Source organism: Passer domesticus, chromosome 4 (assembly GCF_036417665.1).
Source record: "Passer domesticus isolate bPasDom1 chromosome 4, bPasDom1.hap1, whole genome shotgun sequence".
NCBI lineage: Eukaryota > Metazoa > Chordata > Aves > Passeriformes > Passeridae > Passer > Passer domesticus.
In genome coordinates, this window is record NC_087477.1 from 32,631,581 (window position 1) to 32,648,909 (window position 17,329).

The following is a 17,329-nucleotide window of genomic DNA, read 5'->3' on the forward strand; positions in this document are numbered from 1 at the left end:
AATGAACAACAATTTCTCATGATTCATTAGAGCTCTTGTCTCTCACACTGAGCTTTAATTCATATCTGCCTCTCATTAATATTAACCTAAAGCTATAGAAGTCCCTTCCTTTCCCTTCTCTGAATTTCTTGTTGATTACAGATGAGATTTTACTTTGGATTTTTTACCTTTTTTACATTTTAAAAATAATTCTCTTGACTCCTCTAGACAAAATTCTTAGTGTGCACTAAGAGAAGAAGTGCCATGAAAAGATGTGATGCTAAGGCACTGCCTACCTGAGTGGCAAGAAGTGGGATAAAATGCAACATCCCTAACTACTCCTGCTGTGACAGCAAGATGGTCTCTTACTCGGGAAGGGGCCAGCAACCAGCAAGATTGAAAGAAACATAGGAGAGAAATACTCAGGAAAAGCACTCAAATATCCACCAAGAGATCTGCTGGTGCATTTCTGCTCTGCCTGTGAAATGTTTTTTCCTCATCCTGATGATGCTTTGAGGATGGAGATGAAACGAAGCATTGGCAGATGACAAAAAGTGGTGACTCCAGGCAGAGATCTGGGGCTGACAAGGACATAAGCACCCATCCCCAGAGGAGACAGTGCCATATATGAGGCACAGAGGGAGGGCAGCATGGTCCTAAAAGCAGCTGTGGAAATGCAGTCAGGTTCAGGTATTTAGCAGTGTCTAAGCAGTTGTGTTCAATTGCATGGCACTGTGCAACAATCAGGTTCCCTTCTTGCTCACAGGTGTGAGATTCCTGGCTGGGGTATGTGGGAAAAGCTTTACTCATTCCTGTCCCTGTCATAGCTTGGAAATGCCTCAGGAAGTCACTTGACATTTGATGCAGCTCTACTGAGCTGTGCCAGCCGGTCTGCGTCAGGTAAACTGGGATTTAATGGACTTCAGATGGGCCATAATTACATCCACACATTCAGAATTTTACTTAGGTCTTCATGATAGATGTGTATCTCTCCTACTTGCTGTGTAATAGAGCAAAAAATTACCTATATTGCTATAACCCTTATTCTATTTGACTTTCTTCCTTTTTATTTATTTTTATTCTTCTGTCTGGATAAGCTTTGTGCTTGGTATACACGGGGGCCCACAGACAACTTCTGATGTACTTGCTTCCAGCTGAAAATACAACCAACCTGTTTTTCCTATCAATCAGTCTGGAGAGAATAGTGCTTTATCTTGTTGATCATCCTTGTGTAAAGCTCATGTATCACTTCAAGGATTGTCTGGATATTGGTTCTGTCAGTTTGCTTCTATCACCGTCGAAAAGCAAAGACCATGTGCCCATAATATTAATAGTCAGAATAGGAGAGATATGTCACTGTTCTGGTTCAGGTTAGTCAAAAGGATGATTGAAAGAATGCTACAAAAATGCATTGCTTAAAGGTAAAAAGCTGTTTGACAGTACCTGTGGGAAAAAGGAATGTGTTGCTAGAAAATTTATTGCACTTTGTAATGTGTCTTTCATAATTTACATGGAGGTACCTGTGCCAGTAATCTCTTATACATATGACTTATTTTCCTCACATAAGTAATTTCATCAGCTGAATACTCACTTTAGAGAAATTTTTACCATGAGTCAAGTTACGGCTGTTTATTTATCTATACTAAAAAAATAAAACAAGACAATTACTATTATAGGTTTGTCTTGTTTTCCATTAAAAAATAAAATTGTAATATGGACTTAAATAGAATGGTCTTCAATACTTTTATAAGAGTTCAAAAGGCCTTTATTTTTCTATATAGCTCATTTTGCTAAGGCTATAGTTGCTTTCTGCTTTGCTAAAATGCAGAACTAATTGTATTTTTAACAAAGTGCATTCTGTTTTTCCTTCTCTGGGATGTGTAAATCCTCTTAAAGTTCTTCCAGTCTTTTTACTTTTCTTCATCAAAGCTTCCCAATTTATTTTTTTAAAAATGATAGCAAGGATCTAATTTAAGCCCCTTAGTTCAGAAAGCCAAAAGAAATGGGCAACTGTTCCAAAATGAAAATTTGAGAAACAATTCTTAGCAACTTAATCCCTATAAATTATTAAACTGTACAGAATGGCTCAAATTACACTGTGCATGTTAAATGCTTCTAGTTTTCTGGGGTTTTATGATTGCAACATTTGCCTCTCCTGCAGTTCCCCTGTGTTTTCTTTTTGATAACAAACGGGAAGTGATTTAGAATAACCATACTTGATGGCTAGAAAGTTTTATCTCTTTCTGTAATAGAACACATAGTGGCTTCTTGTGCTATTGTTTCACTGATAAAGTTGTTTTCAATCTATTAGGATCTATCCCATTTTAGAGATGATCCAATGTCCCAACTGCAGTTATGTTTCAGGTGTTCTTGAGCCTGTAATTTCAGTATGTTTGTAACTCCAGTGTCTATGGGTTAGGTATTGCTTGGACTCTTTGGATCCAGATGCAATTACTGTGCGAGACCAGCTTTTAAACCAGCATCAAACAATGATGAAAACATAGATTTTCTCTCTTTATAGAGCTGGAATATATTTTAGCCTGTATCAATTTCTGGTGTGTTATATTTCTGTTAGCACAACCATAAGCTGCTGGCGAATTGTGGTAATACAGAGTGCTTTGTATTCACCTTGAACATCAGTTTTTAATAACCTTCAGTGACATATATGAAGGATTTTAGATTGAAGGTCTGCAAACAGATATATGGCCAGAAGGTTTTTTCAGAAAGACGAATCTGAACTGTGTTACATGGTTGGAGTTAGGACACACATGGCTAATAAAAATCTTTAAATTATGGTCTGAGTTCATGTAGTTGACTGGCTGAAGTACTCTCAGAAGCAATAGCTGAATTTCCCAAAATTTAGAAGTACTTTTTTAGTAAAAATTAGAGCCATTATGAGAAAAAGAAAAGGCTGCTGTTTTGATCCATGCCCTTTATTAGACTTAGTGGGTCCTTGTGCAGACCTTCTGGGCCCAAATTGCCTTTGGACCTTCAGTAAGAGTGATCTATTTTGTTCATCTCTTGTGAAGCACAGAAGCAAAAATAGCCACTGGGCTTTATACTTTGGTGACCAGAATGTTTTCAATACGTTTAGAACTGATTTTGTCTTTGCTCACATGTTTTTGAGAGGATGTTTTTCATAGGGAGCTTCAAGCCTGCAGCCAGTTAGAACTCCATTAAATTGCTCCTGGTTCTTGAACTCCTGTTACAAGAAAAAAATGCTTTCAGCCTGTGTGCTTGGGGAGGAGCTGAATGCTAAGTTTATGTGCAAGTCAGAAATGGGGGCTATCTCACTTGAACCTCTGCCACTGTTGTTCTCTACAGATATGTAGAATGACAGGAGAGGCACCACCACGAAGCTGAAGAGCAAAAAGAGCTGATGGCTTTAGCGATATTTTGTGACTTGAACGGTGACCTTTGTTAATAATGCCAGTGATAGGAAAATGAAATACTTTCTGTTTCAGTAATGCCAGTCTGATGCTTGGCAAAAATTGCTTTTAAGGCAGACAGCAAAGAGGAAAAAAGAGCAGCACTGTTATATTCTGTAGTGTATGAAGTTAAACATTTTCCCTGATAGGCAGTCACACTAAATCTTGAGTTTACTAACAGATGCAAAAGGAGTTGAAACCACATTTCTGTATCACTAATAAAATAAACAACACACTGTTACCATAATCAGGGCTGGATTTTCAAGGCACTCTACTTACATTTAAAATCCTGAATGGAATGGGCATGTTTTCAAAGGCACTCAGCATCCTGCAGCCCCTCTTGAAGAAAATCTGAGTAACTTACAGATACTGAGCTATTCAGAAGGTCTGGCTTTAAAATAGTCCTTTGCTATTCTTGGGGGGAAAAAAAAAAAGGAAGGGGGAAAAAAAAAAAAAAAAGAAGAAAAAAAAAAAAGGTAAAGGTGACCTAAGCCTTCTGTTTTCAGTTTGAAGACATAAATTCAACCTAGTTTTTTAATAGTTTTTAAACTTGAATAACAATGGCACTCACACTTAATATCAAAAAACAATCAATGAGAATGGGACAAATTGAGTAGATTAACTTTAATCCATATTTTATTAATTTGAATTGCTGGTACCTAGTTTGGACAGGAAGCTTTTTTATGGAAAATGGCTGGTCTTATGAAAACTGTTATGTCCTTAGTTTTTCTGTTTGCTTGCTTTTAAGCAATAGCACTCTAAAAGTATTTGTTCACATAACCAAATCACCCTCTGAATCAGGCACCCTGTTCTGCTACTGCTGTTCTCCACTTCAAAACTTCAAGTTCTTCCTCAAAGCCTATATTCTTCAGCCTCTTTCTGACAGTGATTTCCATCCTAATTAGATATTCTTTTAATTTATACTGGTGTAACTGTACTACAATCTATGAAAGTACTGGGGTATAAAATTGAGTATGGATGAGAAGGGAAAGGTTGTTGAAAATACAACCTTTACAAGTTTTATTTAATCAAACTTCCTTTTGCTGAGTGCAGTCAACCCATAGTAATGCACACTGGGAAGGAATCTTGTGCCTCACAAGTGTATTTTTCTTCAGTCTTAGCTGTTCACTGCCTTACTAAAGTGGTAACTTTGGTTAATCATGATTCTCAATTAGAAACAATAGGTATATATTTAAAGAGGAAGTAAATATGAATTTGCATATTTTTATATGAGCTAACAAAGGAGCATACATTGAAATTATGACAGACACCATTTTATCATCTGTATTCTTTTTGTAACTTCCAAAGCTCTCTTAACTAGCAGACACGATACTAAGGCAGACTTAAGAAAAGTCCATTGTCAAACTGGCATTCCTTTTTCCTCTACAAATTAAAGCATTGAATTAATGACTGTTTGTCTGAACTTCTCACATCACATTAACAGTTTGAAAGCTTTCTTCATATTAATAAGGCTTGGAATAAATCAGATGCTGCCTATAAAGTCTGTAAGAGGTTGAAATTAAGAACTAAACTTTTTATTCTGCTTAGAAAAATAATTTATATGTGCAGATAGAGTAACTGTAAATCTGTGGCAAAGCTTCATTAATCCCTGACTTTCACTGTTGTGGAGAGATTCTGCCCTTGGAGAAGGCAGTTGCAAAGGCATCAAAATCAGCAAGGCAATTATTTTCCATCTTTTAGAGGACTTGTCATCAGTCTTCAATCTTGAGTGAGTTCACTAAAAGGGTAGCTCCTGAGTGTCTGCATGTAGGAGATGCTGAGGTGTTTAAAACAAACCCCACAGCTGGGAAAACTCTCTGGCTCCAGCTCCTAATCCATAATGATGAGGAAATTTTGATACCGTGGTGTAGATTCCGGCTTCTTATCTTTGGTTCTTCAACTTCAAAGGTGATGACAACCACTTTGATTCAAAGCCCCTGTCCAAGCCAAATACTCAAGTTTTCTGCTTCCATTTCCAAATAGAATGCAGCTTAAAAAAAAAATAAGTTAACAGATAAAGAACAAGAGATCTTCAGGGGTCAATGTAGCACTATCACTATAATCAAAATCTAGTTCATAAAAAGAAAGGCAGGTACAGGCAACCACTCAACAGTAATGAATCTGAATTTCTGCACTTCAATGATAATTTGAGTAACTTTTTTACTTTGAAATAAATAGTTTCCAGGTGGAATGTGCATTGTTGCTCATTAAGAACACCATAATTCTGCTTCCCTGCAACTGTCTTGCAGTGCATAGGTCTGAGTTAAAGCCAAGTAGTTTCAGAACTTGTGAAAAAAAAGAGAAAAAAAAAGTGGTGGTTTGTTTTGGTTTTGGGTTGTTTTTTTTTTTCCCCAGAGTAGATATTATAAACACTTTTCAGAAGGATAATAGGAATATAAATCAAAGCATAAATTTGGAAGTAAGAAAACTAAGAATAAAATAATCCTTCAAATGAAAGATACTTGAAAGATATATTAGTAAATTGCTTATAGTTATTTTATTTTAAACCTACCGTCTACAGGCTGACTTGAGGAAGATGCATGGGTTTAGACACCTATAAAATATACATTATTAGCTTTTCTCAATGATTAAGGAAATGAATAATTTTTAAAAGGCCATTTCTACTAGACAGAATGTGTTTTTATTTTGTGTTCTCAGTACAAGCCTGTGGTCAAACTCACTGAAGTATTAATGCTGCCTTTATTTACTTTTATTGAATATTTAACTGTTTTCTTTAGCATGGGGCTGATTTCTGTACTTTAACAGCCTCCGTCTCTTAAAATCTTAGGAGAGAAGATACAATGTGTTCCCTGAAGCTTGACTCATTTCAGATGTAGTTATGATGGCTAGCCAAGACAATATAAAACTAATTATTCAGTGGAGTAAACCAATGCTTTTAGTTTAAAAGTGTCATCTTTGAAATAAATCTGCAAAAGTGGAAAACTGATCAAGTGCTTCAACTATTTATTTTTGAAAGAAATGCATTTTCATGAGACAAGCAAATGAAGCCATGTCAGCCGTATCACCCATCCTTAGGAGGACACTCAAAGACAATTTCCACCTGCCTTCTCCAAATACTGTAGAATCTTGCTTTATAATAATTTATAAATGTCTCTGTCAGGTTTCACCCAGTAATGTTTTTCTTTGGTGTTTTTGTGGGTTTTTGTTTTATTGTTGGTTTTTTTGGGGTTTTTTTTTTTTTGTGTGTGCGTTTTTTGGTGTTCGCTTGTTTGTTTTTTCTTAGAAGGAATGTCAGGAAAAGGAATCCCAGAAAGTGGTGACTGTTGTGACTGTCCAGAAGAACAAAAATAAGTATATAGCCATGTGTGGTTTGGGGTTTTTTTTCATCTCTCAAGAGCAGAAATGGGTAGAGATTAAAATTAGATTACAAAAATATTGCCTTTGGTGAAGAGAGATTTTTATAAGCTTTAGTTTTTGGTGTGTAACAATGAGCTTTATAAATCAACAACTGATCTGCCTATTGAAAAGCTTAAAGACTAAGAGTAGAAGCACAGAAAGAACTTGCTGTGGCGCCAGAAGGAGGAAATGGAGGAAACAGCCTGATAAAATGGTGGTGGTTTGATGAACTAGGAGCTAGAAGGAAGCAAAGTAAAAATAAGCATAAACCTGCCAAAGGATCTCCATGAACTAGCCCTGTGGGTGTTTAACCTAGTACAATATACTAAATAGTACAACTCCACGCTTTTACCTTTGTAAACTTCAGATCAGTTAAGATAATCTTCAGTTTATCACTTACCTTTCTTTGCTATTTATTAGTCTTTAACTTTCATATTTTGCTTTACATACCAGTCCTTGGGGAGACATCTGTGCTATCAGAGATGGCTCTGAATGCTCACACTAGTCCAAAGCTAAAATCTTTAGTCAAATGTCATGTTAAAAAATGGCCTCTGACTTGTTCTGTTTGATTGGTTGTTGGTTTTTATTTGGTTATCATGTTCTTGGAGAGGGAGCAGCGTTGAATTGAAGTGGCTTCCTGTCTCACGTGTGTTTTGGAAGTCTGTTTTTTATCATATCTTAGTGATCCACAAATTGCTATGCCGCTGGGGGAGAAAATTAAGTTAAGACATGCTCACCTGTAAAACTGCAGTGGTGGCTCCAAGAGGCTGGTCCATGAAAAGACATGGACAGCAAATCTAGAGGTATTGGATGAAAGCATTTTTTTCAGTCTTCCGGTTGGAAGAATGCAGTCCAGTTTGTAAAACCTTATATTGGTTTGGACATATTGCAGGCAGACAGTATTTGGGAAAGGTTAACAGGAAGTTGGTATCCCAGCTCAGCTCTTGGGCAACTTTCTAAATCACTTTCTAAATTGTTCCCATATCAGCCATTTCCAGACCTATGGGCTATGCAATGCTATCTTGTTGGCTTTTGTGGGGGGAAAAAAAAAAAAAAAATCAAATGGAGAGTGTGGTTTGCTCTGTGGTGGTCCAGCAGAAAGATTCACAGTCAGTACTGCAGCTCCTGGTGGAGCAGAAAGTTAACAGGAAGGCAAGCTCTAGTTCTAGACAGTTCCCTTCAGCATTTTGAGAAAGGAGCCATGGCCTCTGGGTGCCTTGTCACAGAGCAGTCCCAGCTGCAGCACAGGAGCCCGGGAGCTCTCCTCGGTGTTTCAAACAGGAGATCCCTGAGATGGCCTGCTCCTGTAAGGATCTTTCCTTACATGCAGCATCACTGCTTGCTTGGGCGTTTGCAAGCTTGTCTGACTAGTTGCATATGTCTGGGACTAAATTTTGAAAATCCAGAAAGGTTTTCCTGTATTTCCTTTGTGAAGGAAAGGAATAATTTTCCTTTATGATCTGTATCTTGCAGTTTTTGCCCACACTTGTGGGCCCATATCTGTAAGAAAGAAGTGATGTAGATAATTTTTGATGTAATTTTTCATTAAATGACTTGGGTTTTTTTGACAAAAAGCCTTTTTTCTTTCTTGCTTACTACCGCACATAGAAAAAGCTTGCATGCTGGCGCTGCAGCTGCTTTACTTGCTTTAGATTGTCTTGCATTTAGGCCATTTAAAGGTTTGAGTGTGAACAATAGAAATAGTTATGACAAATTGTCAAGCTCTTCCAAAGATTCAGAAGTTCTGGAGTTGCTGCCAATGACAGATGATTTGTCCTTGCTCATCACTTGTCATCTTGGCAGCGTTTTTGTGCTCTCTGCTAAATCTCCCTCAGTGTGTAGTTGAATTCTTTAGAAAAAGAAAATTAGTTTCTGTTTCATCTATGTTCGTGCTCATCAGTTCAATAGCACCCGTGTTTCACTAAGTGGAACACCTTTCTCATGAAGCATGAGTTTGATTTATTTTAATAGGGTGTTAGGAGAACTGCTGGAGCTTGACATGAACATATTTCTGAAGTTACAAAGATGTTAAGAATGATATTTTGTATCTGTTGCTGTGGATTTCTGTGACTGTGCATGAATAGCACTGCATACTTGATAGGCTGTATTTAATAAATCCTTTGCAAGGATTTATACAACTAATGGCAGTGTCTTCATATACTCAAGTGTGAACTCTCTGTGTCTGAGATGGGGCTGAGTGAGTAGAGAGTTATTTTCTTTTTCAGATTTTCCACAATTTCATAAGGTCTATTTCAGAACTGGCCTAACTTGCTGCTTTGAATCTTAGTAATGGAGAATTATGTGATATGGCATTATAAATAATTGAATACCGACAGTCTATAGATGAAAAAATGCTGAATTCGGAAAAGTAGTTTTCTGAAGGAGTTGGTTAATAGGCTGTCCTCTGCTTGTTCTCTGACACTGATTTAGTTGTCTGAGAGACAGGAGGGGGTCACTGGGCAATGGGTTAATTAAACTTAAACACGGCTCCCCAGTTCACCCTGGAGTTCTGCTTACAAGTGGGAGGTACTCAATGGAATAGCAGAGATGGCACCTCCAAAGCACAAAATGCTTTTTTAGTGTGGGGCATTCTTCCAAATATTTTCCCTTTTAGTGAATAAATACAGTCTGAAATGCAGAACAGTCAATACAGAATAAATTCTTCTATCTTTAGCTACTGGTACTCCCATTGATCACAGTTAAGAAAGCAACTTATATTTAGAAGCTCAAAGGCAGCTGTCTTGGGTTAGATTAAAGTGTCTAACTCCAAAGGTGGCTTGAATGCCTGAAGGAGCAGTAAGAACAGGGTAGGGGTATATGATATTTTCTCCTAATGCTCTCGTGGCTAGCAGCTCTGCTTAGCATCAGGGAGCTTTTTGCATTGACCTATAGCTTTGTATGTTTATTAACTACAGCTTGTATGATTTCCCCCAGAGGACATGTGAAATGAGAATTTGTCAAATAGGTACGTGGCTCTCTTTGTTTTGGAAAGTGTCAACTTTCCTCCATTTAATACCTGTGTAGAATTTTGGTGTTCATCCCTCATTATGAATGCACAGTCCGGTTTTCCTCAGTTTTACCTTAAGAGGTGAGCTGCATAAACAATAGGTTCACCTGCCTTGTGTCTTGTATGGAAATTTCCAATCTGTCCCCTACCTGTTGGGAGGGAACAGCACTGTTCCCTGTCACAGAGCCAGCAGAACCAGTGATGAACCTGAAACTTGTATTGTATTCAAATGCTTGAGGTCTTGAAGCCCCAACCTCCTACACGCCCCAATCAAGTTGTTTTATTGCTTCTAAAATATAGGATTTCAGATTTCTTTTTCTTTACTGCCCTTATGCACTTGCAAGCATTATTCTCTACATTCATTTTTCCCTGTCACAGAGCACAAGTTCATGCCAGCTCACTTGATATGCATGCAGATATGAATTTCAACCAGAAAAAGATCATCACTCAGATAAAAAAATACTTGTTTTACAATTCTGAGCATATTAGGCATAGAAATCTGCTAGAAAACTGCATTTAATTTCTGCTGTTTGTGCTTTTTAGGTTATGGTCAATTTTAAGCAGACCTGCCATGCTCTTTTTGTTTTTTTTTCTCACTTCACTCCTATTTGTTATCATCCCTTCTATGTGAAAATGCAATGGCTTTTTAAATTAAGGAGAATAGCAAATGCAGTAGATAGACAAGGGCATTCTGGAACATTGTGTCATGGCTGTAAAGGCCTGCTGTGTGCAAGTAATGACTGCTGGACTGATGAATAATTGGATCTAGGTTGTGTTACTGCTGACTTTAGACAGTTTGGGGGTTTTTAAAACTGATTTATTATAGTCTTCTACTTGCAGACTAGTGCTTAATAGCTGCTGATGGAGATAATCTTCTGACGGTAAGGTTATGCATATGATTACTCTTAGAATTTGAAGAAAACTTCAGGATTGAGCAACTTTTTCCCTCAAGTATCAAAACTGAAGGTGTGCATAGCATTGCATTTATTTATTTTTTTGTAAAACAGTGGATGTACCAGTGCATTTATTTACAATGAAAAACATAAGAAGCACAATAATTGGAAAATATAGGAAGGTTGCTAATGATGATGATAACATTATAGTGTCCTGCAATTCCTACAGAAAGCATGTACACTGCCAACTTTAAGGTCAATTAAATGGGCAATAAAGGCCATGCTGGTGGAAGAGATGTTAAGAAGGGAGAGACTGAGATGCAGCATTTTGGTGTGCTGAAACAAATAGCTTTTTTTGAGAGATAAGACTTGAATGACCCAGGGACGAAAATAAGGCCTTGAAATCTCAGCATAATGCTGAGTTCCAGTTCAGATATAAATCTATCTTAAAAATCTAGAGATTTTCTCAGGGCATTATCAGTCATCTTTTTAAGCAACTGTTAATACCAGAACAAGCTTTGGGTAGATGGGATAAGGAAAATGCCAAAAAGCAGGTTCCAGCAGACTGAAAGGTACAGTGAATTTTTAAATCAGGGGCTATTTGCAGCCCATCTAAACTTAGAATATGTTAGTTTGAGTGTCTCTGAGTGCACTACAAGTTTCAATTTGATGTATGCTTTTTGAAAATGTTTTTAGTATTAAGTGGATTAATGACTTCATAAACTTTAATGGATAAAGCATCATCTTTCTGCTGACGAGTATCAACTGTAACTAAAAATGGGTTAATTTCATCTTGTTACTTGAAAATTGTGAATAAATCTGTCACAGGTACCCTGAGCTGTTTGAAATAATGTGAGTGACTTGTGAGACCAGTCAGCCTCTACCACTTAGTGGCTTAAGTGGTCTGTGAGCTTTGCATAATAAAACCAGTGACACTTAGGACCATATTCAGTTGAAAATATGTTCTCTGACTGAAATCTGAGAATCTGGGCAAAGTAGGTACTCCAATGCAAATATTTATAAAGGAACTGAATGAACTGAAACAAAAATAGGAGATACAATACATTAAAATCTGATCAGCTGAAGCTTCAGGCTTCAAAGATAACAAAGAAGTTATCTGGCCCACTTGCAACGCGTAATAAAAAGTAAACAGAAAATGGGAATTTTCATTTTGTGGATTCCTTGAATCTGAATTTTTGGTTGACTGCCATTTGAAAGCAGAAAAAAAGCTTAGGAGCCCTTTGTGAAACAGTTATTGTCATTTTCCTACCACCCCTGGGAGACTTGACCCGAGGGTGTTGCTGGCAGAGTGCTTTGGAGCCACAGGAACCTTAGGAGACCTCATCTTGAGCAGAGCAGTTACTGCAGGGCAGACGTTCCCGAAAGATCATCTCAGAGCCAAAAGTTAGGAAGGACAAGGTTGCTAGGAACCTGACAAGAAATCAGAAAACATGCTGACTGTGCTGCCTTTTTCCCCCCTTTTTTTATTTAATTCTGTTTGCTTTCAACAGAACTGCATGTAGATTGACTAGCAGAATTGTTCCTGTTTTAGTAAGGCTTTGATTTGTTCTGTTTTGTGGAAAAATTAAATGACAGCTGATGTTGTAAATGGGATCAACTTTCTATGCTTTGGAAGTTTATATAAGGAGCAAATGCTCCATTGAGAATTTTGTTACTACTCTGTCCTCTTTTGACCTTTTTTGGTTCCTGGGTGTGTTTGTATTCCAACTGGTTTGTTATGAGCAATCTGATCAGAGCAGCCATGCTCCAGTTCAAGCATCCTGGCTCAGTTGTGCTGCCTTCTCTCACAGTTACTCCCTTTCTGTCCTATTCTTTCATACTTGCTGTGGGAACACCTGTAGTGGAGAATGCAAGAAAATGTTAAAGCAACACGCCAAAATATCAAGTTCATTTAAACTATTGAACTCCACAGAAATTAAGGACCCTTATTCCTGCTAATGCTATTGAAGTTTTCCAGAAAACTTAAGTTTTCCATTAGCAGCTATGGCTGCTAATCCTCCTCATTTCTGGTCAGTGCTGTGAGAGTTTCAAATAAGGAATAATTAGTCATGTTCTGCTGCTCTTGCTTTCCCCTCACCTGAGTCTCTCCAGATCAGAATTTCCAGTCTTGCCTTAGGATTCTGCTAAACAAGCAGTAACCCCAGTTCTAATAGCCTTTGAATTAATAATGAGGTTTATCATTGTGAGTTTTTTTGATGCTCTTAAGATTTGTGGCCAGTTAAATTGTTCTCCTTTGCACATGGCATAGTATAAATTGCCACCATCCCTGGCAAGTGCTATTTCTGTTGGTTGTCGTTAAAAGCCAATGGTCCAAGTAATGACAGCGCAGTACAAGCCATCTAACTGAACATTTAAACACTGTCAGTTCCAAGGTTTGTCTCTGTTTTTCTTTTTGGTTTTTTTGGGGTTTTTTTTAAGGGATTATTTAATACAGTGTTAAGTATCCAGTAGTTTTGAGTTGTGAATCAAGGTGGGCATGGTTACTATACAAATAAAATGGAATTAATCTGTGTTGAAAACTATTTAAATGTTAATCCTAATTCAATTTCATGAATTAAGTTGCCCAGCTTTCTCTGGCCTCCCTTTTGTCAATGATTTCTTTCCTACCTAATGAAAGAAGAACAAGTGAGTTTTTATCCTCTTCATTTGCACTGTGAAGTAGATTCACAAGTGACCTGCCACAAAAGTGTAGTGGATTCAAAGAGGGAAGGGACTGAGTGAAAGATGAGTTAGGAAGCTCATGTTCAGTCCAGCATGAAGGCAGGTCATGGAAAGATTTTTGGCAAAGGAAAGAAGATGTATGAGAGGAGGATGAGAGGCCTTCTGTGCATGGAACCTGAGACAAGCTATAATTCATCATCCCTGTGACAGCTCTTTCTCAGGCGAACCCTTACTGTCCTGCTCTTTGCACTTCTATGAACTCTAGCATTTGGGATGTGGGTTTTTTTATTTGGGTTTGTTTTGGTTTTCATTAATTCAGAGGCTTTCAGGATAGGTGTACACTGGAAAGGCCTTAGAAGAAGGAAATACAGAAATCTTACAAAAGTCACTTGATATTCATTGCCTGCCTTCCTCTCTGTTGCTTCCTCTCAACACACAGTGCTAAAGCAAAAATGTTTTCATTTTTCTCCTCAGTCAACTGAAACATATTCTTTCCTGTTATGCTGGCAATTAAATGTATTTCCAAGTTTAATTGGCAAGTCAAACAGTAACACAAATGCTTCTGCAGAATGGTGCTAAAGGTTCTCTATCCTCAGTTCAATAGCAAAAGTTCTAGAGAGCACATGTTTTGGTTTTTGTCATTTGCAGAGAGCATCTATTTAATTTTTTTTTTTTCCTGGCTTTCACAAGCAAGCTGACTGATAGCTGGTTTGTTCTCTGTTTCAGGTCGTGGAGACTAATTTGGTTGCTTTTGACTGCCACTGGATCATTATAAATGAGGTAACTGTCGAGTGAACATTGTTGTGAACCATGAATCCTGTTTTCAGCCTTACTGACAATATCCATGCTGATTCTCAGTTTGCCAACAGGAAGCAGTAGCTATGACAAAGTTCAAGCACACTGAGGGAGTGGATGCTGCTTAATAAAAGCAGAATGACAGGTTCTTGGATTTTGCTGTTTTTTCTTGCCTGTTTTAAGTGGAAGTTGCTCTATGAATAAATGGAAAATAAACTGAAAAAAAATCCTTTAAATATCTCAAGAGTTCACAACTGAGCTGACTGTTTTCACAGGATTTTAAGGCCTATTTTAATATGTAATCTTTTGTGGTGGAGTCCTTGCATTTTGTTTATATTTTATTGGTTTTTTTTCTTAATAATCAAAATAATAATAATCATCATCATCATCATCCCATATTTCCCTTTCCTTTATGAATTCTTCAAATGTTCCATCATGGTTGATATCCAAATCTGTTTATATTAGTGAGGGGCTCTTTGGTAGACTTCTGGATTAGGTAATATATAAATGTTCATAAAGGGAAAACAGTAAATTAAATTGAGATACTGCTTTTACACTGTGGAATAAGTTCTCCCATGAAAGCTTGTCAGCTAAAATATGACAAGTCAATATGTGAAGTAGTTTTGTATAGGAAATATTGAACCCTGCAGTTCAGGTTTGACAGCATTCAGGTTTTTGAAAAATAATTTAGGTCAAAAATAGCTGGATTCCCTGACAAGATGACTATCTCCTAACATGTTAATCATGCACTTCCTGTATATTCTCAGGATAAAAGACTGCATGTAAATTCCATGTCATACTATCTGGATTTACTGTCCACTTCTGTTTTCATACTTAATTATTGGATTTTCATTAGTATGCTCTGCTAAACTGGTGGATTTTTACCCAGTTGTCTTTGGAGAAAAATATGTCTCTGGAAATGCTGTGTAAACAAACCAGGTCCAGCATAACCATTAGTTTGGGCCCTGCCTTGCTCCTGACCAGTGCATTTTCCAGCACTGAATGGAAAATGGGGCTTTACTGGGAGAGAGCCCAGCTTTAATCTGCAGGTGGTTGTGTGAACAACATATATGTTTACTTTTTCATGTCTGATTAAACTAGAATTGACTTCAGAGTTAACACTGAGTATTTTAAGAGCATCAGCTGAATCCAAAGCCATCCTTTGTAATCAGTAGATCAAACAGCACTTTCTTAGACAAAGCTCAGATTTTGGCTTGCTGTTCAAGTTGAAGACACTGCCATTGATTTTTTTTGTTTTAAATGTTACATACTTTCCAAAAGATGTAAAGAAGGTGCTTGCTTTTAGCTGTTTCAGCTCGTTCACCCTCAAAAAACACAAAACAAGACTGATGATCCATTCGTCGCATATATGCTTTCTCTTTGCTTTTTATTCAGAAATTAGTGTCTCCATGGGAAAAAAGAAAATCTGCTTTTTAAGCATTGTTATTTGCACATTGCAGCAGATGAAATGGCAGAGCAATCAAAGTGGTTACCACTCAGCTGCCTTCTCCGCTCCAAAACTCTTTCTCTGGGCTGCAGTCCCAGCAAGAGGAAAAGCTGAATGATCTGCACAGAGAAATGTACATAGACCCTTCTTAGTTTGATAGTCTTGTATATGAAAAGGACGAAAGCTGTGATTAAGTTCATTCCAACAAACTGCTCAAAACCATCATCATAAAGTCTCTGCATCTCATTCAGTAATTCCTCTTTTCTCTTTCAGAGAAGGTGAATATGTTCAGTGCTATCCCAGCTTAATCTACTCCTGGACCTAAATCCATATTGGGTACTTAGATAGCTGTCTAGCTCTGTTTGTTTAAAAACACAAATAATTTCAATATTATGCGGATGCAGAAATCATATTAGCAATAAATAAGATCGGTAGATAATACTACAGCAAGGGTTCTGCTTTGCCCAATTTTTCCTTGTTACTGTGTCCAAATTACAGGAGAAATCTACATGTTTCCTGAGTGTTTGATGCTGGGTAATTGCTTATTGCAATGTTTTGCCAGTTCAGTAACGAGATTGCAATGCCTCTATTTGGCAGTGCAGGATTTGGAAATGCAGAGATTTGTGGCCCCCTTTCTGTGTGATACATAAACCAGCTATCTTTATGTCCCAGTCTCTTTGAGATGGTCATCCATTACCTGTTGATGGCCACAGTAAGTACCTCCATATGACTGGGAGATGATCTCAGAGCTCTGCCCGTTTTCTTGCTTCTGTGAATCTTTTGTGACAGTTTAGGCATCTGTGCTTAAACTGTACTGAGTTCCTATATTGGCTAAATAACACTATCAAATAAGTAACTGTAACACTGCTTATTTGGCCTCCTAATTTGAAATTCTGAAATGATCTATGACAGTAAAAAGGCGTTGTTCTGCAAATTATACACCAGATTCAAATAATTTTTTGCCTTGAGTTACCAAAGGAAGTTGGAATTGTCTTTCCTTTTCCATCACTGTGCCAAGGGAATACAATCTTCTTACCAACTCTAGTAATACAGAGGCAAATACCACCTTCAGTTTTGTGATCAGAAATCTGCATAGGCTTTGTGAGGTAACATCTGCTGTTTTAATTGCTGACTGTAAATGCTATAATGCCTTCAAAGAGTTCCTTAATTTTTATTGTCCCATTACTTGCTACTTTATGCAATACAGCAAATTTTCTTGAAGAGTGTGTATCATAATGTAAGTGTGGGAGGAGGGGGATTGTTCCTATGAAATGAAAGAATTCATAATTCACTAAAATATAATGCATCGTATTAGACCATAGCTAATAATGCAAATCTCTTCTGATCAGTATAGTCAGCTGAGGAAACACTCTCCAAATAAATGTTCCTGTTTCTTCAGGGCCTTAAAGCAGATGTTACAGTTCTTTATTTAAAATTTGCAGGAGTCATAGATTTGAATGTAATCATGATCAAATATGCCTTAACAAAATGTGAGAATGGATTTCTCACACTCTCTCTCCCTCTGTCTGTCTGTCTTTGCTTGTTTCATTTCCTCTGCACAATAGTAAATGCAGCTTCAAAGTTCCAGGATAAAAAATTATATTTCTTTCATGACTCAATTCACAACTGTAGAGTAAACTTAGATTTTATTTAGTGGAGCCAAAGAGGGGGCAGTTGTATAATTTTCGTCACTTTACCTTGCTCTTTTTAAATGCAAGAAATGTCTTTTTTCTCCCATTTT

General features: G+C 37.3%; 1 protein-coding gene across 12 annotated transcripts in view; it reads left to right on the forward strand.

The window, feature by feature from the left end:
* The window catches only part of GRID2 (glutamate ionotropic receptor delta type subunit 2), an 809,145-nt gene that overhangs the window by 578,498 nt on the left and 213,318 nt on the right, over nucleotides 1–17,329 (forward strand). For all 12 annotated transcript variants that reach the window (XM_064416952.1, XM_064416954.1, XM_064416953.1 and 9 more), the window contains one exon: nucleotides 14,073–14,126. In XM_064416952.1, the coding sequence (XP_064273022.1) occupies nucleotides 14,073–14,126 (54 nt within the window). The remainder of the gene's footprint in view (nucleotides 1–14,072; nucleotides 14,127–17,329) is intronic.